Source organism: Phragmites australis, chromosome 22 (assembly GCF_958298935.1).
Source record: "Phragmites australis chromosome 22, lpPhrAust1.1, whole genome shotgun sequence".
Taxonomy (NCBI): domain Eukaryota; kingdom Viridiplantae; phylum Streptophyta; class Magnoliopsida; order Poales; family Poaceae; genus Phragmites; species Phragmites australis.
In genome coordinates, this window is record NC_084942.1 from 16,315,892 (window position 1) to 16,340,567 (window position 24,676).

The 24,676-nt window shown below is 44.4% G+C and overlaps 2 protein-coding genes and 1 non-coding gene across 4 annotated transcripts; 2 read left to right on the forward strand and 1 right to left on the reverse strand.

Moving 5' to 3' along the window:
- The first annotated feature begins 5,046 nt into the window (after positions 1 to 5,046).
- Positions 5,047 to 5,118, forward strand: TRNAP-AGG (transfer RNA proline (anticodon AGG)). The gene has a single exon. It is a non-coding gene; the product is annotated as a tRNA-Pro (tRNA).
- Positions 5,119 to 17,323: 12,205 nt separating this feature from the next.
- LOC133905063 (uncharacterized) lies at positions 17,324 to 21,388 on the forward strand. The gene is made up of 8 exons (XM_062346766.1): positions 17,324 to 17,781; positions 19,128 to 19,275; positions 19,366 to 19,516; positions 19,748 to 19,873; positions 19,954 to 20,034; positions 20,118 to 20,310; positions 20,397 to 20,661; positions 20,961 to 21,388. The coding sequence occupies exons 1-8, from the start codon at positions 17,521 to 17,523 to the stop codon at positions 21,200 to 21,202; spliced, it is 1,467 nt and encodes a 488-aa protein (XP_062202750.1). The 5' UTR covers positions 17,324 to 17,520; the 3' UTR covers positions 21,203 to 21,388.
- Positions 21,389 to 21,938: 550 nt separating this feature from the next.
- On the reverse strand, positions 21,939 to 24,629 carry LOC133904806 (cell division topological specificity factor homolog, chloroplastic-like). Of its 2 annotated transcripts, none has more exons than XM_062346364.1 (2): positions 24,474 to 24,629; positions 21,939 to 22,795 (listed from the first exon to the last, which is right to left on the reverse strand). In XM_062346364.1, exons 1-2 carry the CDS (start codon positions 24,576 to 24,578, stop codon positions 22,202 to 22,204), a joined length of 699 nt encoding a protein of 232 aa, XP_062202348.1. In that variant the 5' UTR covers positions 24,579 to 24,629; the 3' UTR covers positions 21,939 to 22,201. The 2 variants fall into 2 exon arrangements, with proteins under 2 accessions (XP_062202348.1, XP_062202349.1); XM_062346365.1 differs by lacking the exon at positions 24,474 to 24,629 and adding an exon at positions 24,283 to 24,453.
- Positions 24,630 to 24,676: the final 47 nt, after the last annotated feature.

Genomic DNA, 24,676 nt, shown 5'->3' on the forward strand with positions numbered 1-24,676 from the left:
CCCCCCCCCCACCCCCGCAACGTACTACGGCACGTCAGCGTGGCCTTCTTCTGCTGCACCGTCGTACCACGCAGGTACAATGATACATTTTTTACTGCTTTCAAAACCTTATTGTTCGTATCTAACGTGATTATTTATTCACAGGCCCCTCCAGCCAGTACACATGTACGCCTGCCGAGCCTTCACAGTCCTCGTACCCTAGTCAGGAGGATGAGGCTGGCCCCGACACCGCATACGACATCGTCCGGGACTTCTTCGGGGGCACACCTGACTACGACGTCCTTCAGCGGTCCCAGGTTTCCAGTGCACCGCTTCGGACACAGCCCACGCACGACGAGCCCTCGACACGGGTGGTCCCTACTAGGCCTACCAGAAATGTCGGCCCACCCGACCCCCTCACCTACTCCAGGGGTCACGTGAGGGTTAACCAGCGGCATCGAGACCACGATGGGGCGCACAGGCGACGGCAACGAGGGAGGCATGAGTAGCATTTTACATGTAATGTAACTAACATATGCATATTCGCTTCGTGATGTACTTCTATGTATTAAGACACGTTCACTTTGTATGGTCGACTTAGCATTTCGTAAATGCATTTCATATTCAAACACGTTCAATGAAGAAGTGACCACAGCACTAAACTTTAACCATGACTTGACAACACATGCCTCCTGCAGCAGGCTTTAAACAAGATGTGACAACACTACCCAGCTTTTTACAATCAGTAAATGACAATACGGGTACCAATAAACGTGGAATCTCTGACCATGGGCAACGACAAAACTTTCCCATTCTTCAAGATGGAATCCGATGCTCGTCCCGGCAGCTACGCCCATGCCCTCACTCCTTTCTTCAAGACCGAATCCAATGCTCCTGCCTCCCCCAACTATAAATAGCCGAACCTCCTTACGGTGAAGCATCGCTCGTTTCTCCTATCTCTCAAGGGCAATGTCTTCCTCAGCTCCATCAAGCCTACCAAAGAAATATTGGGGGACTACCATACCTGAAGGTCTCGAACCACCAATGTGCTTCTGTGGTGACCTTTGTAAGCTCCGCGAGTCTCAGGATATCTCATACACCTATGGACTGCGCTTCTTCATGTGTGCCAACTACGAGTATGACAAGCCTCGCCATGCAACAACTGGTTATCGACCGGCACGGTAACAGATATCCGCCTCATCTCTTTCGATTACGCACCCTCTTTTACTAACCGCTCATCTTGTTCCATTTGTTCAGTCCCCTCCACCGCTCTCTGATTTTATTCAGTGGCTTGACAATGAGCAAAATGACTCACAGAAGCTGTGGGTCGACATGAACATGAGGTGGAGAAGGGAAGCCTACGCACGTCGCGAGTACGAACAACAGCAAGAGGAGTTTCGCCTCAAGCGGGAGGAAGAAGAGCGTATGAGGAAGGCGGCCCACGATCGTACCGTGGCTCAGGCTCGAGAAGCTGAGAGGGAAAGGAAGCGGGAGAGAGCCCGCCGTGCTAAGGCGGCAGGTCCCGATGCCCTCCGAAAGGGAAAGTATCCTAGATGCACGCAGTAGAGAGTACCTAATGTAACCGGACATACGTTCCTTCCCTAAGGCATGTTATGATTAGGATTGGCGCACTAATAAGTAGGTCTTAGTGCGAACCGTATATGCCACATTTGTTTCCTCATCGTATCGTCGCGGTTACAGTGTATTGATATGTTTTTACTATGTGTTTAATACTATGTTTGTCCTCGTTCCCACCCCATACCCACGTAAAATGCTGCAACTATTAATTATTGATTTTTTTCTCCCGTTATTACATAACCAACTCCAAATTTAATTTCTTAATTTCCTTAGATCCCTTCCTTTTTAATTTCTTTATTTACAAAAATAATACATTTTTAGAGGATAAAATGGGAAAAAAATTAATTTAACCCTCAGGGCCTAACCGGAGGGCGGTTAGCCCCTCTTGCCGCCCTCTGAGGGCTGCGGGCGCCTAGTTCTGTAAATATTTTCCCCCGTAATCTATTTATTTAAATTTTAACTAAAAAATATATAAAAATAAAAAAAAACTCTCCCAAACAGGGGCCCAATCGCTTGCAACTAGTGATGCCCAACTGGGCTGGGTGGGCTGGCCTTGCACCAGCACGAAAACAGTTTGGCCTGCCAGGCATGGCCCATCGAGCATAATGCTATTGGTGGGCCGACCCACATGAATGGCCATCACGGCCAGCTAAGTGAAAAATTAGAAAAAATTAAAAAAAATCAAAAAATAATAGAATAAAAATAGAAAGGTCTTACGTATGTAATTAATTTGTTTTATTGTTATTTTTCTACCGGTTAAAAACCTTCATAGGAAAAAAAGTACAGCATAGCTCCAAAAGTCAAAAAAGTTCAAGAAAAAAATAGATAAATCATGGGCACATAATTGGAATTAAATATTGAGCTTTATTGATATTTTGGTTGCCACATTAAAAACTTTTCTAGGTAAAAACTCAATATGAGAAAACCTTAGATAGGAAAAAAGAGTACGATCTAGCTCTGAAAATTACATATTTTCATCAACATCTAGAATCGTCGGGGTTGTATTGCAACATCGTCTGCCTCATGCTCACTCCATCTTTTTGTTTGCAAGTTGCAGCGTGCCTATTAAAGTGCACTGTTCCACATGTAGATCTTGTAGATAATTCATCTTTGCATATATTACACTTAGCATATCTTACCTTAACCCCGTTTCCTTCTTTGTAAACCTTTTTAAAATTTTGCCACGTTAGATCTTGAATTTTCAGATTTTTGGCAATAATTACAATGAATTTTGCTAAATTATTGTAAATTCGCAAGAACTTAAGTGAAGAATGAGATGGTCACACAAGAGAGCTAGCAAGATTTCTCGAGACAAAGTTTGGTGATTTTTTTATTTATAGCTCAAACGTTTAAAAAAACGGTTGCATTTTCAAAATAAATTGGCTAAACGGGCCTACCATTAGGCACGATTTCGTCCGGGCCGTTCGTGCCTTGTTAGGCTAGATCGTACCTTGTCGGGCCAGCTAGCTTATTCGTATTGTGCCATGTCGACCCATCATGCCCGGGTGATAGCCCAGGCATGGCTCTATTTCTTATTGTGCCTAGATTATGCCTATAGCGACAGCCTCCTGGCCAACCCAATAGAAATGGCCCAGTTGACCTGATACTTACACCAGCTTTACATCACATCATCGAGCATTTCCAGCATCACACGATCTGCACTGTATCAAGCCGATTTATGATAGCTATGCTACCAACATCCTTTAGAAACCACATATTCTAACTCGATTCAATTTGTGTTATGACAGGTTAGGAAGCATGAGTTTGCACTACACTGGAATTTGATCCATCTTTAAACTGATTCAACAGAAGCTAGCGCGGCACCTTTTGATGAGAAGCAAGAAAGGGAAAAAGAAAGCAATGCGGTCATTGCTCTTCTGCAAGCCATAACGGATGGGAATTCTCTTCAAAAGTTTTAAGACTTGTGCTGAAACAAAATATCTTGTGACTTCGAGGTGTTTGGAACCTCAAATCCATTTTTTTTACTGTAATGTTGAATATTTTGTGTGATTGTAGCCTTAAGTTCATCTTCTTTATCTATGAGATTAAACCTTTATATACTAGCAAATTTTGTATGTTCTATTGATTATGTTAATATTAATCATAAAAATATACTAACCTTAAGCTAAGGTTATTGATCTTTCAAACCTTGAGCAGCCGGTGCTATAACTGTTAGGAGAAGCACTCATAGCTATATCTCAGGAACGTAGACTTCAAGTTGAATTTCATCAACGAGCATCGTGTGTGTTGTCATATGTGATTCTGTATGATTGTCTCGGTAGATCCATATCACTCGCAGGCTAATTCTCTACTCATTCCGTCTTAAAATAGATGATATTTTAGAGTTGTGCATAAGTATTAAAGTGGACGATAAAATATTCATCTTACCCTCTTTTAATATCATTTATTATGTGAGAAATGAGACTGGTATTGAGAAGGAAGTTACTTAATGGAGAAGATAAAATTTAAAAAAATTGGACTAAAGCTAACTAAAAATCGTAGAATGTCATGTATTTAAATATTATAGGAGTGACTAAAATATTATCTATTTTAAAACAAAATAAGTAACAAATTTCCTTCACAACCTCGGTACATAAAGTTAGGCGCAGCCACACCACAAGTTGTCCGCCAGACCGCCACAACCTCGGCGCGCAGCCCACGAGAAATCCGGCGTGAAGCATGGGAAAAGAGAAGTGTCATTCGCAAAGAAATCGCGCGAAACAGCTCCAGCTTCTCGCACGCCTCTTTCAGAAAACCAACCCCCATCCTTTTTTCCGCTCCTCTCCTCTCCTGAAAAACTCTCTCGCTCTTCATCCGCTCCTCAATCTGGGCCAAATCCCTCTCAATCCCGTACCATTAACAAAGTGATCTTGGACTAATGGAACAGAGTAATAAGTTATTTGGTGCTGCTAAGGCTAAAATGTATTTGATGAAAAGGGTAGGTCTGATGTATCATCTTATGCGATTAATCTAGAAACCTAAAAATGAATGCTATAACCATGGCTTTGCTAACTCTTTGCATGATCTTTCATGCCTACCTACCATGCGTTGTTGAACTGCTTGACGAACGCGTTGCTGTTGAACTGCTCGACAAACGTGCTGAACTGCTCCCTGCCAGAGTTGGAGTGGATGACGGAGTGGGAGAACCACGTCCACCGCACCCACGAGTAATACACGTAGGCCCAATAGAATTAAGAGTATGAGAGGGGTTTCCTATTTCTATGTAAGATCAGGATGTGTTTAAAGGATTGTTAAAAATAGAGATCTTGTTTGAGAAGCTGTTGAAGAATGATTTTTAGCCAAAACCTATAGTGTATCTCTTTAAAAAAAAATGCTCTTATGCAATTAATCTAGAAACCTAAAAATGAATGCTATAGCCATTGGATCCCTAAACTTCTGATTCTTTCTTTCTTGGTGTGGTAACCAGGCCTGCGGGACTATTCATTATATGCTAATAAAATGTAAACTCTCTACGCTCCGAACAGAAGAGGGCATTTGGTCTAGTGGTATGATTCTCGCTTAGGGTGCGAGAGGTCCCGAGTTCAATTCTCGGAATGCCCCAAATTTTGCGATTTTTTTGCTCCTGCCTTTGCTTCTTTTGTTTCGAGCAGGTTCAAGAATCTTGTGTTGGATGATTAAACAGAATGCAGTCTGCAGATAACTCAAGTCGTTTCGTAGTAATTTCGAAACGTCAAATTCCTGTGTGAGACTTGGATTCCGCTCCATTTTGGTACTTCCATTCGTATGCTTGATTTTGCTGTGTTTAACGATGGCAATTGCACGGTGTTGAAAGTGAAAAAGGCACCTTTCATCACATACTACATAAGCAAAGTTGGTTTAGGTTGAAACAATGTTGCTTTCTCACACTTTTTTTAAACATAATCCTTTTTTACATCATAATTTTCTTCACACTTTTGGTATATATTGCTGATTGGTTTGTGCCCAAACCAACCGTGCCAGAAGAAAATTGACTACAAAGTAAAATTTGCTTTTGTCTAGCCAACAAGCCCACATATAGAGAGATATGAAAACTACTCTGTACTCCAGAGTGAATAGCTCCTAGTAATACCAGGTTATTATCCTTGCACCTTTCCAAAACAAAAATATTCCTAGGACATGTTTGGTAAAACTCCTCCGGATCCAAATTCTCTGAAGAGAGTAATTCTTTAGAGAAAATAATTATGTGGTCAAAAGTGACTCTCTAAGGTAAAAATTATGAAGGAAGTGTTTCTCTGGGGAAACTTGTTTTTTAGCTCCCAACGTATAGTTTATTTCGAGGAATCATTCCCACAGAATCACTTTAGGAGTTGAAAACTGACTCTCTGGTCAATATGATAATCAAGACAGATTAAAGGGCATAAGCATCGACACATTACTCTCGATCACACGCTCGAGAGCTCTACCTCTGAGCACACGGTTGTGACTATTCCATGGTCATCGAGTGAAGTCGAACCGGCAGGTAGGTGAACACTGAAAACCCACTCCCTCTCGTGCTCATTTTCACCACAACCCTTGATTTGACGTGTTATCACGAATATACACTCATATTTACGGAGATTAGACAAGTCATAATGCCGCAGTGATGCCTTAACGCCAGATGTGCCGTGTGACCGAGATGGCCTCACTATCACACCTAGCGATATCAGATCTTGACGGCTCCGTGTGTACAGTGCGACCTATTCCTGCCTCTATAAATAGAGGAGACTCATGGTCGTTTGTTTTTCACCTTGTCCTCCTCCTTTCTCCCTACACGCCTAGTAGAACTCGTAGAGCTTGAAGCCATGGCCTCCACCACTCCACCGTCATCTCCCAAGCCTGGTCCAGAAAGTGATGAGATAGGGTCTCTCACCCCAAGGCCCCTCCACATGGTTCCTCCAGGAGTCATCATTGTTTCTTCCAATGAGGAGGAATTGATCGAGAGGCCTAAGATGAGAAAGAGCAGAATGTCCTTCATAGGTCGCCGACCCTTCACCCACCACCTCTGGGTCTCCTTGACGTCGACACCACAGAACTATCGACCCAAGAGCTGACGACGCGAGTCGTGCAGGAGGGAGATGAAAATGGTGGTGATCTTGATGAGATCATCGATCATGTAACCAATGAGGTCTTCAGTGATGAAACCCCCAAACCTCCGGTGGTAGAGAGAATGTAGCCGCTTTCTCCGTCGACAACTGCTAGATCATCTTCACGTCCTGCGAAGGACTACTTGACATCGTTTGCGTCGATCAGCAGCTCCCACAGGGTCTTCGCCTCGCCCACTCTCGCTGGCCCTTATGCTGGCCGGCGCCTTGTCCCCGGCGCAATCAGCTACCGTCCGAGGGATGAGTATAGAAGATCCCTTGACTCGTTCAAGGGGAAGTAGAACCTACACTGTTTGCAAGAGCTAGGTGGATCCTTTTTGTCAACTTTGCACTAGCCACACAGGTTAGAAAAAAGTGTGCAGTCAAATCAAATGTAATTGATCTACATGTATTTTACCTTTTCTATGAATGAAACTGTCTGAGTTGGTTGATGTTCCACGAGTGCTCGAGTATCTCACCGTTTGGAGTAGATAATTGTACTGATCTTGCTTGAGTAACTTCTACTACTTTGTAGGGTCCTTCCCACTTAGGTGATAACTTATGGTGTCGGGCCTTTTTCTGTACCTTTCGCAGGACAAGATCCACAACAACGAGTTTTCTGGGCTGGATTTTCTGACTGAGGTATCGACGCAACGCTTGCTGATAATTAGCTATTCGAATAGATGCTCGATCATGATACTCCTCGAGTAAATTAATATCGTCCGCTCGTAACTTCTCTCATCCCTCCTCCGAGTAACTTTCCACTCGCGGTGATCCGAACTACAACTCAGTCAGGAGCACTGCCTCTGCTCAATAAACTAAGAAGATTGGAGTTTCACTGGTAGCCCTGTTAGTCAAAGTACAAACAACCCATAGTACCGAGAGAAGTTCTTTTACCCAGCATTTTGAGTAAGCCTTTATCCTATCAAAGACCCGAGTATTGATACTCTGCAAGACTATATTATTGACTCGCTCAACCTGGCCGTTACTTTGAGGGTGAGCTACTGAGGCGAAACAAGTTCTAATGCCAAATTCTTAGAAGAATGCAGTGAATGTCCCGCTTTTGAATTGGCTACCATTATCCGTAATTATCTGATGCGGAATACGGAATAGAGTAATTATACTCCTTATGAACTTTTTAGCCGTTTATGCGGTTATCTTTTCCATAGGTTCGGCCTCGATCCACTTAGTGAACATGTCGATAGCTAAGAATAAGAATTTATAACCACCTTGGGCCCTCGGAAATGGTCCCAGGATATCCAAGCCCCAGACGAAGAAATGTCAAGAAACAGGAATTATTTGCAGATATTGGGTTGGTCTAGTTGTTTGCCTTTTGAAAAATTGACAGCTCTCACACTCACACTTTTTGACCGGCTCAAAAGCATCCTAGAAGGCAATCAGCCAATAAAATCCTTGGCAAAAAGCTTTTCCGACCATTGTGTGGTAAGACGTGTGATTATCACACATGCCTCTATGGATATCAAGCAATATTTTATTATCCTCTTCCTGCATGATGCACTTCATCAAGATTTTGTTACTACTCTTTCGGTAGAGCTTGTCATTTACCAATACATCATCATCAGGGATGTCTTGACCTTTGAGATAGGCTTGGTATATAGTCATCTAAGTCAGTTCACGTTCGAGTAGTGTAGCATCCATGTCTGTGGGTTCTACCTCGCTGATTGGACCAGGCTGCCGGTCGAGTTGGGTAGCATCCATTCGCCAAACTATTGGGATAGATGGTTTGAGGAGTTTCTCAACGAAGACTCCTATGGGTACCAGAGCTCAGGAAGAAGCAAGTCTAGCAAATTTATCCGTACCAGAGTTTTCACTCCTCCTGATGTGCGTTACTTCTAGCCTTTCAAACTTTTCCTCGAGCTTTTGCACCTCGTTCAAGTAAGTAGTCATGTTGTCATCCGAGCACTAGTACTCTTTTTGAACTTGGTTTACAACTAGCTGTGAGTCCCCTTTCATGAGAAGTCACATGATTCTATGTGATGCAGCTTTATGGAGCCCCCGTTTACCAGTCCTTCGTATTATGCGACATTGTTCAAAGCTTTAAAATCTAATTGAACAACGTACCTGAGTTCATCGCCCGTTGGGGATTTGAGTACAATGACAGCTCCCGAGCCCTGAAGTGTGAGAGATCCATCGAATAAAAGCGTCTAGTGGTCCTCGACCACACATGACTTTGTTTCTTCAACGCTTGTCCATTCGGTGATGAATTGCGCTAGTACTCCCGACTTCACACTTTTGCGTTGCACATATCCGACATCAAATTCATTGAGCTCGACTGCCCATTGTGCGATTCATCTAGTGGCCTCCTTATTGCGTATGACATCCTTTAGTGGGTATGTCGTCATGACGGTGATCCTGTGTGCTTGAAAATAGTGTCGTAGCTTTCGGGAAGACATCAAGATTGCATATGACAACTTCTGCACTTATGGGTATCGTAGCTTGGCGTCGTGTAGGGCTTTGCTCATATAATAAACAAGTCTCTGGACCTTGGCCTTCTTCTCGGGACATTCCTGTTTGACAACCAAGTCCATGCTTACAACTTGTGGGGTAGTTGTAATATACAAAAAGAGCTCCTCTTTTTTCATTAGGCGGTGTAAGAATTAGTGGAAATGATAAATACCTTTTTTAAGTCCTGGAAGGCGCCCCCCGCTTCTTCCATCCACTCAAACCGGTCATGCTTCTTTAGCCACTTGAAGAAATGCATCCCTCGCTCGCCCATCCTGAAAATAAATCGACTAAGAGCTGCAATGCATCATGTTAATTTTTTAACCTCCTTCAGTGTTTGGGGTGACCACATCTGGTCAAGAGTCTTGATTTTGTGTGGATTGGCCTCAATGGCTTGACTCGACACTAGGAAGCCAAGAAGCTTACCGGACGGAACGCCGAACGTGCACTTCTCCAGATTGAGCATCATACGATACTTTCTAAGGCTGTCGAACGTTGCCTTGGGATCATCAATCAATGCATTCCCAGTTCTTGACTTGACCACAATATCATCGATATAAGCTTACATATTGCGCCCAATTTGGGGTGGTAGACAGTTTTGAATACATCGTTGATAAGTAGCACCAACATTGTTTAAACCGAAGGGTATCTTTCAATAGCAAAATACATCGAAAGAAGTAGTAAAAGCATTTTTCTCCTCATCCTCTATTCCCATGCTAATTTGGTGATACCCCAAATAGATATCTAGAAAACACAATAATGTAAAACCCACTATAGAGTCGACGATCTGGTCGATACGTGGAAGAGGACAATGATCTTTTGGACATCTTTTGTTGAGGTCGGCGAAGTTGACACATATTCTCCATCTACCATTAGCTTTCTTGATGAGGACGGGATTTGCGAGCAATGTGGGGTGATGAACTTCTCAAATAAAGCATGCCTTAAGGAGTTTGTCGACTTCCTCCTGGATGGCTTGCTTCCGATCCTTTGCAAATCTTCGCTGCGTCTGCACCACAGGTTTGAAGTCGGGCTTAACAGCTAGTCGATGCTCGATCATTTCCCTAGGGACTCCAAGCATATCGTACGGTTGCCACGTGAACACGTCTTGGTTTGCCTAGAGGAAAGTGATGAGCTTTAATTCCTATTTGGGGTTGAGGTTAACCCCAATCTTAACCGTCTTGGCCGGTTCATACAGGTCGAAGGGGATCGCCTTGACGCTATCATCAGTCTTTTTGTTGCTAGCGCTGTCGTTGGTCTCACCCTTGGTAGTATTGTTGGACTTGGAGGTGTCAGCAAGACGTACAAGCTTGAAGTCCTTGACCTCGACGGTGGCTTTATTTTTCTGACACTTGGAAATCATGCCTTTAGAAGTGGTTGCCGCTCGACTGAGGTGTTCGACCATATCTAGACTCTGCTTGTCACATTTGACCATTGCGTGTTGATCTCCCTTAACAGTTATGACCCCTTTGGGACCCGGGATCTTGAGCGTTTGGTATGCATAGTGCACCACTGCTATAAACTTGTTCAACATTGGGCGGTCCAGGATCACATTATACGTTGTCTTGAAGTCCGCAACATTGAAGGTAAGCTTCTCTATACGAAAGATGTCGGACGTGCCAAACGTGACCGATAACTTGATCTGGCCCAATGGCATGGTTGATGAGTTAGGGGGTTATGCCATGGAAAGGCTTGACTCCTGCCTTAAGCTTCGACCTCTGAACTCCCATCTTGTCCAGGGTCTTGGTAAAGATGAGATTAAGCGAACTATCCTCGTTGATCAAAGTTCGAGAGACTTTGATGTTGAGGATAGTCGGTTGGACCACAACCGGGTATCGACTAGGGTGTGGAACCGTGGCTGGGTGGTCAACTTGATTGAAGATGATCAAAACCTCCGACCACTTGAGGTATCGAGTAGGCCTAGTCAGAGCCAAATTTACCTCTCATTCGATCGCCATGTACTGCTTTTTAGATTCATACGTGGCGGATCCTCCGAAGATATGTGCTAGACTTTGGATGGCCACATGGAATTCGGGCTTGTCACCGTTAACGTTCGGCTTGGCCTGTTTGTTGTTATGCTTAGCAACATCGACCTTCTTTTTAATGACATGGCATTCGTCGAAGTCATGTTGGCTAGTTTGATGAACGGGACACCACTTCCCACCACCTCGACTCCGGCCTTTGTTGTCCCTAGTGTTGCATGACTTGCTCCTATCAACCGCAGCTATGGTCGTATTTGGACCCTTGCGCTTGTCACCGAGTTTGTTCTTCTTTGCCCCGTTCTTTGAGGACTCGGACTTGTCCTTGCTAAATTGAGGATTTTTGGTGCGTACCTGGGCTTTCTCTCGCTTTACACACTTGTCGGCCAACTCAAAGAGCTCTTTGATCGTGTGGATCTTCCGAGTAGCCATCTTTCCCAGCAAATCTGTGTCTCGGACGCCTCACTTGAAGGCGATGATGACTAACTCGTCAGAGATGTCTGGGATCGTGTTACGTCTGTCGCTGAATCGGCGTTTGAAATCTCGAAGTGACTCATCCTCACCCTGGTTCAAATGATGGAGATCGTTTCCATTCATGGGTGCTTGAATGTGCCTTGGAAGTTGGCTATGAGCTAAGCCTTCAACTCAGCCCACGATCGGATTGAGTTAAGAGGCAGGTTCAACAACCAGGACCTGGTAGGTCTGTTGAGCGTGGTCAGAAGATAATTGGCCATTACCTTGTTGTCACCGCCTGCAACTCGAATAATCATGGTATAGATCTGTAACCACTCATTGGGGTTAATCTTCCCATCATACTTCTTTATTGGGCCCACCTTGAACTTCTTAGCCCATCGTATCAACCGAAGCTCGTGTACGAAAACCTCGCAACCTCCATCGAATTCTTCAGGAGGAGGTGGGGGAGGACTATCATGCATGTTCATTCGAGCAGGGGAGTCATGTTGACCATCTTGTCCTGAAGATCTCTGATTATAATGACAGCGGTTTTCCTCTTGGTGTTCCTCACGGTCGTTGTCTATCACTATACGTAGATCATGCTAATTGTGGGGAGTGTGATGCCTCAGGTCTTCCTGGTTCCAGCGCTTATGGATAGGAAGTTATAGTTTGTCTTGTGAAGTAGTGCTCGGACTCAATCACTTGAGCTTCCCACCTGGGATCCCTCGACTTGGGGATACTCATGTCTGTGGCTCCTCGAGCCGACGCCTAGAATTGCTAGGATTGTTTGCTCGAGTGGCTTGGATTTGGGCCGCATCGAGTAAGGTCATGAGCTGGTTAACCATAGGGGTTAAAGGATTCACTGGATCTAACTCCGGAAGATATCTCATAATCAGATGGGCTTCCTGGACATAAGCATCTATAGTGCTGAAAATATTGCTGCCCAGACTTGGCTGGGGTCGAGATGATGCTGCTTCGCGGTTGTTATTCTGGGGGAGCTCGTCCTTTGATGCTGGTGGTGGAGGTGTGCCCACAGGAAGTCATCTTTGAAGACCAGGAGGTATCTGAACTCCTACAGTCCGTCGATGGAGAGTTCTGTCAAGGGCACGTAAGGCTCCAGTTTTAGATGTTTCTAACGGCATATCGCCGGCAATGCTGGTACCATGAGGGGCAGTTACCATTGTTGGATCCTTAGAGATTTCCGTGCCATTGTTTACCATGGCGTTTGGATCTATCATCATTGGGTCAGCAGGTGGGGTATCAACTCCTCTAGCCATGAACACGAATCGATATGTTCGGCTACTCTGGCTGGCGGTGGAGTCGTCGTCGCCACCCTCATCACTGTTGGTGTCCATGCATTGGACAACATTGGACTCATTGGGATCCCACTTGAGATGTCCCACATCGCAATATGCGTTCAATAGTCTAGACTCGATAATACCGGTGCGAATTAGTTCATCTTGATGTCCCAGCGGTAGATCATAGTTCCAAACGTGATCTTCGACCCGGCAAGGGGCGATTCGAGGGTGATCGTATTTGACCCAAAGTGGTCGTAGAAGCCGATGTCAGAGAATCCGATGCCGATGTGCACTGAAGACACAGTCGATCCTGAAAAGCAGAAGACCCCTACCTGGCATGCTAACTATCGAGGATTTGTTCCTAACAATGTGTTCGAAAAATAATGGGGTTACCTTCGTGGATCAGAATCGAACATGAAGTGAGGTACACGCAATGTATACAGATTCAAGCCTCCGGTTAGAGTAATACCCTATGTCCTATATGGATGATTATGTATATGTATTCACCTAAGTACAAACAATGTGGATAACTTATTATAAGGAGTAGATTAGATCTAATCTAACCTAGGGCTAAAGTCGCCGAGTTCCTCTTGCATCAAGGTCCTGATGGTTGTCTCGAGTAGCCGGAAAAAAGAGCCTCTCTTGGGATCTAGGTCTCCCCCTTATATAGGGGTGATGTACCGCTTCTTATCCATCCGTAGTCGATAGGTAGTCCTTGTCATCCAAGTAGATAAATCTACTATGGATACTAATCTTCTCGAGTTGGGTAAGCAATCTAGAACTCGTTAGTATACACCTTCTAGATTTCAGGAGTCTCAGATACCACAGATTCGGTTCATTAATATCAGGAGTTGTTAAGTATACACACGGTATACTCCGTCTGTATATGGTATATTCTCTATACGTATATACTTAGTTAGATATTGGACAAGATTTGTTTCACTGATCTATGAACACGTTCAATTCCTTATTTTTGTTTCATCAGCTGAAGTTACCATAGGTTCTCAAACATTCATAAAAATTTGTTCTATAACATATGTGTGTCAAAGTGCTGGAACGATCGAAGTGTTCAAGTTGTTGTAACGTGTGATTTGATTGTCTTGAAGGCATTGCAAGGTAACTTAATCATAAGAGGATAGGCTAGTTGTTAAGTTTATTGTCATCCTTTTTTTACTTTTGTAATCAAGGGAATGATCACAACGTTTACGATATATGGATGATCAGCTATATACAATACTTAGTTACCTATACATATATATTTTATATAAGGATCATCCTTATCTAGTCTAGCATCATACTTTGCTAATGCATATGCTATCAAATTACAATGACGGGTGCAGTAAAATACCGAATTACAGAAATAGCTTTTGAATCTCTACTGTGACTCCTGCACCAGACAGGATGTCCTGCCTTCACGTCCTGCAGACTACCTCTAAACTTCACAAAAATTACCCACCTCATACTACTCAATAAATACTCGATTCCCTTCCCTCTTCACCCGTTCGGCTTCTCCTCGACTTGGGCATCGCCCTTCTCTTCAGCCCGACCTGCGATTCTATGGTTAGGGATGCCAGTGCCTCCGCTCCTCGTGTTCCTCGCGTCTCACACGTTCCTCTCCCCGGCCTTTTGGCCCCAGTCCTTCGCCGCAACACCGTTCCTCTCCATGCTCCTCCCGCTCTTCGCCATGGCCCCCACCTCCTCGCCATGTCATCAGCGCTCCTCGCCACGCTCGACGTCACTGACCAGGCCTCCATGCAGCTCACCTGCACGTTCCTCTCTGCCGCCGTGGTGGCGGCGGCGTCCCTTCCTCTTCTCCCCGCGGATGCTACACCCATCGCTGTGCGGCTGCTCCTAGAGTTCCTGGGCTCCAAGGAGGCACCAACCAGGGCGAAGGGGAAGGGGAGGACACGGCGTGCGAGGAGAACAGAGGGGTTAGGGAGGTGGTGCAGAGGTTCGAGGAGGAGGTTGAGGTGCTGGAGTGGAAGGAGGTTGCATTTAGGCTGATCGTGCATATGATGAGGGCTAGGGCGGCCTAGAGGCCGAGCAGGTTGGAAAGGTTAGGAATGCCACTGCATGGCCGGTCCGGTCGCTCATGAATTTCCTCAAGGTGAGGTGGTGTCTTTCCTCTGCTTGTGCTTGAGCATGTTTCATTTGCAGATTGCCTTTTGTGTGCCCATATGAGAGTGTCTTCCCTCTGTTTGTACCTGTGAATATTGATGCTTGTTGTGGTTTATTCGTGATTGTGGTAATGGTTGGCAGATTATAAAACTAGACTGGAGGAAGCAGGGTGTGCAGCTGAGGGCTCTAGGAAGTTTTGTGCTCACGAAGTTCGGTCGTGATTAGATTGGGACTCAGGTAAACGTGAGCTCCACCGTCTAATCGTCTATCAATGACTGCTATTAGATCTCCCGTAACTGTTCGCTATGCCCAGTCAGCAATGTTATCATGTGCAAATTATTGGCTCCCGTTGTAACGCACGTGCATTCAACTAGTCAGGATAAAAAAAGAGATAGAACAACTTTTTGCAAACGAAGGAGCTAGCACCCGGACGTCCGGAGCTGGCACTCACTCTGGACGATTCTAGGCTGTCGGATCTAAATAGCTGGACAGTAGTTCTTCTGTTCGATGCAAACTGGAAAATTCTCACCGCAATATATCGTCGTGTTACATGCAAAAAAGGACACGAATATCTCTTCTCTGTTTCATTGTCTGCTAGAAAATTTTCACCGCAACATGCCATTATGTTGCACGCAACAAAAAGTAACTTACTGACGTTCGATTCTAGGAGAGAAAAATCCCACAACAATATCAGTGCCATATTTCATGTAACACGCCACAAGAAAATGATAAAACAATAATCTCAACATCGATAATTTTTTCCAACATTCCAAATCACCTGTTACAACATCCCAATCCTCCTGCTGCAACATCAGTAAAATGAGTTGATCCCACCAAATCACATGTTGCAACATCAAATAAGCTAATGCAACATCCCAAATCATCTGTCAACATCCAAAATCAGCTGCTGCAACGTAGAAAAAAGCTCTTCATCGCTTGATTCAATGCCTTACTGCTTCGTCTCACCCGCGTAGGAGTGGCAGTGAGCTGTGGCCCTCGCCAGGCCCGGCTTAGTGTGCTGCTAGCCATTGACCACGAGGCCACAACTACAGCACCATGGTGGAGACATCTACCAGGGCTCCAGGGGCAGCACCTGCAACACCGTGAGCATGCCCACGAGCGTCGATGACGGCAACAGCCTCTCGGTGTCCTCGAACTCTAGCGTCTTTGGCCGACGCCAACGCCCAACAGCAACTCGACCACCTCCAGGAGCTTGGCTATGACGACATCAGTGAAGGTGGATAGCGCACGCTTCGGAACATAAGAGGCGATCGATGGTCATGGAGTAGCAAGCCTGGACATGATTGGAGCAGGTTGGATGAGACAGAGAACGCAGGACAAAGAGCGGTGCTCTGTTGGAAACAAGAGACAGACACGCTTCTCTTCAAATTCGATTGAATACAATTTTTGGATCTAAGGTTACGCGTGGCGTCGAATGAAGCATCTGGGCGAAACGTAGCCTCAGACATCTTAGGATGAGCATTATCGATATATCAACCACCTTAAACAATTGCAACATTAAAAAATTGCTACTGCAACATCTCAAAACAAATATAGCAACATCTCAAATCACCTGATACAACATCTAAAGAAAATAATCCAATTGCAACATCGCAACACTTAATGTTGCAAAAGTTATTTTCGGTTGCTGCACATATTTAATCAAAATGTTGTAACATAAATTTTATACTGTAAATATTTTAATCGGTCTTGACCTTGATCATGAGAATAATATCAAAGAATAAATGAAAGTAACTCTAACATTTTAATCTTGCAGCAAACAAAAAGAATTATCACAATATCGAAACACACCTGTTGAATACATCTTGTTAAGAGACACACACGACAAACAGAGAAATGTCTGCAACAAATCGAATGAGACCTCATCGGACATGGAGAAAATATGACATAATCAGTAAAGAGGAAAGAGAGGAAACAAAACCGATGGACTCAATACATACTTAGAAGCAAAGTGGTCCATGCAATGCTCCAATTATGACGTAGCAATGCAGGTTGGTGGCTTCCCATGCTCCAATCGTGGTCTCTCAGGCTTCAATCGCAAGCTCGAACCAACCTCACATAGTTCTAATTGTGGCTGCTTACGGCAAGAGTGAGCAAGAGGGTGGGAGCTCGAGGAGCGCAAGATGCTAGCGAGCAAGAGGGTGATTGTGCGACCAACGCGTGCAGCGTGCGAGACTATAGGGAAGGAAGCTGAATGAAGCAAAAGAGAGTTACCAGAGTAAGTTGAGATCGAAATAGTTAGAGCTTGCGTGGAGGAAAACAACCACCTATCTAAAGAGAACGCTTCGCTGGGATGTATGGATCTTAGCATTTCCGTTGAGCAAAACGTGAGCCCAAACAAACATCCTGAATCCAAGGCAAAACCGTTCAAACCGCTGACTCGCTGCCCCTGGGCCCCATCAACGGGCGCGACATCTACGGGCAGCCCCTTTCCCTTCCTCCTCCCACCGATCCCAGCTGCGACTCGACTCGACCCGGTTCCGCTTCCCCAAACCCTAGCCCCACCACCGCCTGCCTCCTCCTCGTGAGACCCCCTAGATCCAGCGCGCGGAGGAGGAGGAGGAGGAAGGGGGGATGGACGGGCCCAAGCGGTCGCAGCTGCGGGTGCGGCTCCGCGTGACGGCGCGCCGGCGGGGCGGCGACGGCTCGGGCGGGGGCGGTTCGGGGGGTGCGGGCGGGGGCGGCGCGGGGGGACGGAAACGGCGGCTGGAGGCCCCTGTCCTCAACTCCGCGGCCAAGCTGCAGCGCCGCGAGATCGGGGGCCGCCAGCTCGCCGCGCGCGGCGGGGGGCCCGCGGCCGCCGTGCCCGAGCGGTTCCGGAACATGCAGCTCCAGGTGAACACCATCGCCGATGCCACATCCGCCTTTTTCCCCCTCTCGCTGTTCTTGGGCTTGGGGGAAGCTAGGGTTCTGGTTGTGGTCCGGTGCCGCGCGTTCTTGGCGCCTGCGAGGGAGGCGGTGAAGCTAGGGTTTTGGCCATCGTGCGTCGCTCGCGGGGAGAAATTAGTAGGGGAGCTTTGCGTAGAGTTATCCTTCTTGCGGGCTCCGTTTGTGCTAGGCGGGAAATTTTGTCCTTGAAAGGTAAAAGTTTCGGTTTTGAGGGATCCTGCAATTGTTAAGAGTTCTTGCGAAAGGTCGGTCTTTTAGGCTAATGATATGCCTCTTAGGGTTCTTTCTTGTGTGTGCAGGCTTGAGTTGTCTATTTTGGCATGTTTGATTGTCTAGACATTACTGTTTCTTTGATTGGCGCGTGCACCATTGCTGGGGTTGGGGCTGTTAGCTGCTGGAATTGAGTAGCAATAGCTGCTGTTCAGAATTGTGCTTCTGGTTATTCGATCATAGAGACCTCGTGGCCGTGGGTTCACATCATTTGAACTAGAGCTTTGGTGTGAAATGGAAAATATGTGAAATGAATTGCAATGTACATTTCTAGATTTTTCTTTTGTTGTTTACCCACGCATCATTTTTTCTATTTTGTCATGTATGATAGGGTAAATACCCCTTTCCACGAATTCTTAGGGTTCCTTGGATTAAGGTGCTCCATAGCCTTTCACTGTTGGGTGTGGGATTGTGGATATTCGAATCGAGTAAGATTGGATCTTGAGGTATAGCAAGGTTTGGACTGAACCTTTGAACTACTTGTAGAGAGTGGTGGTCGTAAATTTGTACTTCTAAGGTGTTTGAGCTATTCTCTCCTCCATTCCCTGTTTATCCTTCCTATTCCTCGGCACCATTTGAGAATTGATATGATTCATGTTGTCCTTTGATACACAATTCCAGTTTAAACTGTGGCGTTTCGGATGTGAGATGGTAAAGATACCTCAGTGGTCGGTGCTGGGTCCTGGTTCTTTGTTTTCATTGTTGCTCAAATTGTGGGCTTAGTAGAAGTGTTGAAGTGGGCGTATTGTTGCTGATATATCTACTGGAATCTCTAGTAGTGTCAAAATGTGTATATTGTTGCTGATATATCTACTTGAACTCTACTAGGTTTTGTGGGTGTAAAATGTGGGTCTGCGCAATGTTTTGACTTTTGATACAACGTACAAATATTTCCAGTATGTAGAATTACTTGAATTAGTGTATTGTGTTCCGAGTTAAATAATGGTGGGTTATTGTTACCTTTTGGCACGAACCATTTCAATATATTTATCATTGACATTATAATTCTTTGTCTGGTGCAGGAAGAGTTTGATACGTATGATGATAACGCACACCTATTTGTGAAGCTACAATTTCTTAAAAGAAGATCCAAAATTATTGAGATTGTTGCAGCAAAGGATATCATATTTGCTCTTGCTCACTCTGGGCTTTGTGCTGCTTTTAACCGAGGTAGGCATTCTGAAGATGAGATCTGTATATGACGATCTGATAAAATTTGGATGTTCTCTGACCTCTGCCACTTTATTTTTGTGTCTGCAGTAACGAACAAGCGCATAGCCTTCTTGAATTTAAGCCCAGATGAAGTGATTCGGAGCTTGTTCTACAACAAAAACAATGATTCGCTTATTACTGTGTCAGTTTATGCATCTGACAATTTCAGCACATTGAAGTGCAGAACAACCCCGATCGAGTAAGAATATATGCTCTAGAAAGTTCCTAATTTCTGTTTGATGCTATGTAACTTGTCAAGAAGCACTCTATGAATGTTAAGTGTTTTCTTTATGTAATTTACTGCTCTCTCTTAGTCCTATATATGAGCTATTCAACTGTTTTTTAATTTTTTTTTGTTGGACACTGCAACATACCAAAGTTCTTGGACTCAACTAATACTTATATTTGTCTTATTTAAATGTTCTTTCAGGTATATAAGAAGGAATCAGTTAGATGCCGGATTTCCTCTTTTTGAATCAGAATCTCTGAAGTGGCCTGGCTTTGTCGAGTTTGATGATGTAAATGGGAAAGTACTGACTTACTCAGCACAGGATGGGTATGCCTTAAACAGTTTATTGCACCACATGGTGCTTTTTTATAACAATATTGATCTAATGGTCATCCTTTTATCTGCAGTATCTATAAGGTCTTTGACTTGAAAAACTACTCCTTTCTATATTCGATACCAGATGAAAATGTGCAGGAGATAAAGATCAGGTTTGCACTCCTTTACCTTGGTTGTATCTATCTCCCTGTATTTTAGTGTGCCAAATGATGACTTATTAAATTTCTTCTTTCAGTCCAGGAATCATGCTCTTGATATATGATAGAACACCGAGTTATGTTCCTTTGAAGATATTATCAATTGAAGATGGAAAGCCACTGAAATCTTTTAAGCACTTGTTGCATCGCCACAAGAAAATTGATTTTATTGAGCAGTTCAATGAGAAGCTCCTTGTCAAGCAAGAGGACGAGAACTTTCAGATACTTGACGTATGAATAGTTCATGAGCTATATATTATTTTTTCCCTATAACACTTACTGCTTGCAGGCTTAATAATTTGATGATCTTTGTGAAGGTGCGGAGTTCTGAGCTAATTGAAGTCAGTGTCACCAAGTTTATGACCCCTTCAGCATTCATTTTTCTGTATGAGAACAATCTCTTCTTGACATTCCGAAACAGAACAGTTGCTGTATGGAACTTCCGAGGAGAGCTTGTGACTTCATTTGAAGACCATTTGCTTTGGCATCACGATTGTAGCACCAACAATATTTACATTACAAGCGACCAGGATCTGATTATCTCGTACTGCAAATCTGAGGCAGTGGCTGAGGATGGTACAGGTGCAGTACTCAAGCCCTGATCATTTCCTCAACAATTAATTTGCATCATTTATGTAGATGCAACTGCTTCCATGTCTCAAGTGGGATTTTTTTACTGGCCTGTTGTACCAGTACGCTAACATATAGACATGTTGTGTGGGTTCCGACATTGAATCTGTAGAGGCTCTGATATATTGACGCTTGCCACCTATACCATAATATCACTATTAATCATAAATGTTAAGCATAGTATAGACTTTCTCGTTTGGTTTTGTAGAACTTTTTGCGGTAATTTAGCTTGACATAAGTGTCATCTGCAGTTACTCCAATTGGATCCATCAACATGAGCGAGATTATGACCGGCAAGTGCATCGCAAAGATTGCTGCCAATGATCCCGTTCTCAATGCCACCCCTCGCAGAACTAGTTGCAGCAAGCGGTCCTCAGTCTGGAGCACCGTTCCAGAAGCTCTGGAGGACGTGACAGCGCTGTTCTATGATGAGGACAGGAACGAGATCTACACTGGCAACAAACACGGGCTGGTGCATGTGTGGTCTAACTAGATAGTAATATGTACATACGCGTCTCCCTTTTGATCTGACTCGAAGATTGGATTAGCTTTACTGCCATTCTGTATCATCCCCGGCTTGGGGCCTACCTAGCTCTTGTCTTTGGCAATAGTGTGTTTCTGATTCCTTGAGCAATTGTGAGAATGCAGTCTTGTAAATATCTTCTGTATTGTCCTGTCATCTACCCATGTTCCACTAGTAACATAGAAAGTATCCTCCCAGTCCAGCAGCCTCGGAGTTGGACTTGGCTGGATACTGCCTAAGCATCGTAAGTACTGACCTTTAAGAGCATTGTCTTCAGAACTTCCAATTCTAGATAGCTGTGGTTCTTTGCCTGTAAGTAGCCGGAATTTGCATGTTCCACTTCATCGAAGCGCAATATTTGATCACTTGCTAAACAAAGGTTTTGCCGTTGCTACTCGTATGTAAACAAGAACAAATTTGGAAGATGCGCATCCTAAATGCGCCATATCTTTTCATTAGCATGGATTCACCAGTACTTTGCTGCGGTACCCGATCTGAAAATCCTGAAACTCATACATTCCTCTCCGACCCAGTATTGCAGTTTCCATGAATTTACACAGTAATTTCGAAGGATCTGGTTCAGTATTAGGCGTAAACAATATTTCCAAACATTATTCTTGAATGCATTGATGACAGCATATATTCACTGATTGATATCTGTAATGCGGCAATGCTTCACCAAAGCACATCATGTATTTTAGTGCAGTTGGCGAAAATAGTGACAGGTTGTTATTATTTCTTCGTAAATGGAACAGATTTTGTTTTCTCAAAGAATCTGGATTTACAGATGTCTGCCAGCTCTACAACTAAATTCCAGAACCAAGTTACAAGACGTGGAATGAAAAGGAATCCTAGATATTTACATCACGCTGGAGAAAATTCTAGCTTTCTACGCAAAGGGTCCACAGATGCAGAAAAATAAAATAAAATGAAACATAGCAGAGCACTTTCTGGTCGAAATACAAGGAATTAGCAGTTTTGGTTGGGTACATAGAAGCCGAAGGTGACGTCAACGCTGCCTGATGACTCTCCAGTGTCCTTAAAGTCGACACCAACGATCTTCCCTCTGTACTGCTCTTCAGATTCCTGGTACTCGGGCTTCACACGGCGCACAGGAACTGTTACAGAGTACACAGTGCCAAGGCCAGCATCGGTTGAGATATCAACTTGGACATTATCCCGTGATTCTATCTCAACAAATTCAGATAGTGCCTCAACGATGTTCTCCACGATCTTTTTCTTCGCTTCATCACTGACTTCACACCTGTCGGAGAACAGAATCATCTTAAGCCTCTGTTTCGCGATGTTTGCATTGGAGTTCTCTTTAATGGTTGGTGCAGGAAAGATTATCTTCCATGCTAATTTCAGACGGTCAAGAAATCCCATGTTAACAACATTGTGAAGGAAGCCTTCCACATCTTGAGTTATCGGAGCAAATTCTTTCCTTGGAAGAGCATAAGTCTGGACAGAGCTCTGTGAAAAGATTTGACGTTCAATGCATAGCCGCCTAGGAGTAAGCAAGAGGTTGCTAGATGCTCCTTGAGGAAAAGTACAGAAGTGAGCCTGCAGTAAGATATGATTAAATCACAACAGATTGAAGCCAACATCTAATAGAATAGTAGACAGATGTTTAACCTATTATTAACAGTACATTAGTAACAATTCCAGTATATTCATTGCCAAAATGCTAGTAGCGCATCGCAATACAGAAGCTAGTGCCAGTCCCTGGCAGGATACCACTGCCAATCCTTATCCCGGCATAACGAAACTTGCAGGAATTTGCACAATAACAGAACCATCAGGGGTATACATAGTACTAGTGCACAATCACTAGTATGTATGACCCAGCAGTACATTAGTCTAATTGGTTAAATATACACATCATGTACATGCTTGAGTCACTACATAATTAAGCGAGCAAGCACACTTCGGGCCTACTGTAACAAATATATACTAAAGAATTGTGCATAGAAAAAAATGAATGCAAAGACCTAACCTAGCAGAGCAGGAATACATCAGGGTGGGAAGAACCACACTTGAATGAACCCATCATATTTGGAAAAGAATAACATCAGGAGTTTTCTTACTCCTAATGAAAAGAAAGGCCTACCCTCATATGCTATATCTCATTTCAGGACAGATAACAAAGTACACCTAGGTTGAGATTTACATAAAAGAAATTAAAAAAGTTCACACACCATGTCGCATATCATGGCGTTCTTCATTCCAACTTCCTTTACAATCAGACAAGCCACATATTATCCAGATCTACTACCAAGTACTGATGTACATTGAAGCACATTTCAAGGGAAACAAAAAATCAGGAACCAACCAGCTAGCGAGCTCCCAGCGCGGTCTGGGAACTACTGTAGTAGCTGGAAATGGGTCTTGCCAGAATATTAATATTAATGCTTACACAGGATGGAAAAAACATGACATGGTGAAAAAGAAAAAGGAAAAACATAAACCAGAAAAGAGCAATAAAACAGAAAAAAATTTGCAAAAAAATTTAGGTGTACATCTGTACACCTATGACCCTTCTTGGGCCCGCCCCTGACCATAACAAATGGGTCGCCATGATCTGATTTTCATATCCTAATGCTTAGCTTATGCATCCAGATATGTAGAACCTAAGAAAGAGCATTTAGAGTTACAAAGCAAAAACAAGAATCTGAATAACAGAATGACGCATCTAGGAGAAATGTAGCTCTCAAACATGAAAATGTATCTAATCATAAAGGTTATTTAGAAAGGCAAAGGGTACCAGTGAGCCTTCCTCACAGCACTCTAACCCAACCACCCTGCATTGTAGTTCGGCTACAACAACACACCACCCATCTCCACCCCAGAGCGTATCATCCCCTCTCAATCCAGATTTCTCAAACTAATTCCTCCACTATAATCACGCCTGTTGTTAACAGGGCGATGAGGAATGCAAGTATCTAGCATACCAATCAATTTGAAAACGTATGGTCACTGTCATCACCACAAACCTAAGGCAACCTCACCAATCGGAGGCACACAAAACCCAAGAGAGTAAAGTGCTCTACATGAGAAGATGTCATCAGGGGGTGGGACCACGAACGCCAGAGCACTAGAGCAGCGCATATCCTCAGCTGATTACCGAGGCATCACCCCGCGAAAATATTGGCATCCCCAGGCAATCGAGCGCTAGCACAAATAGGTAGTATAGAGATTAGGGTTTTGGAGAGGAATGGGGGGTGGGGAGCCGGAGAAGGACCTTGGAAGTGGCGGCGCGACGGAGCGGCGGGGGCAGCGAGGACGCGGACGGCGCGAGGAGCGCGCAGGCGTCGCCGCCGACGCGGCCGGAGATGGACATCGCCATGGGTGCGACTGTGCTAGGGTTCCCTGCTGGAGTGGACTCGATTGGAATTTGGAAGGTAGTTGTAAGACCTGGATGACTAGTGGACCCCACTGTCAGAT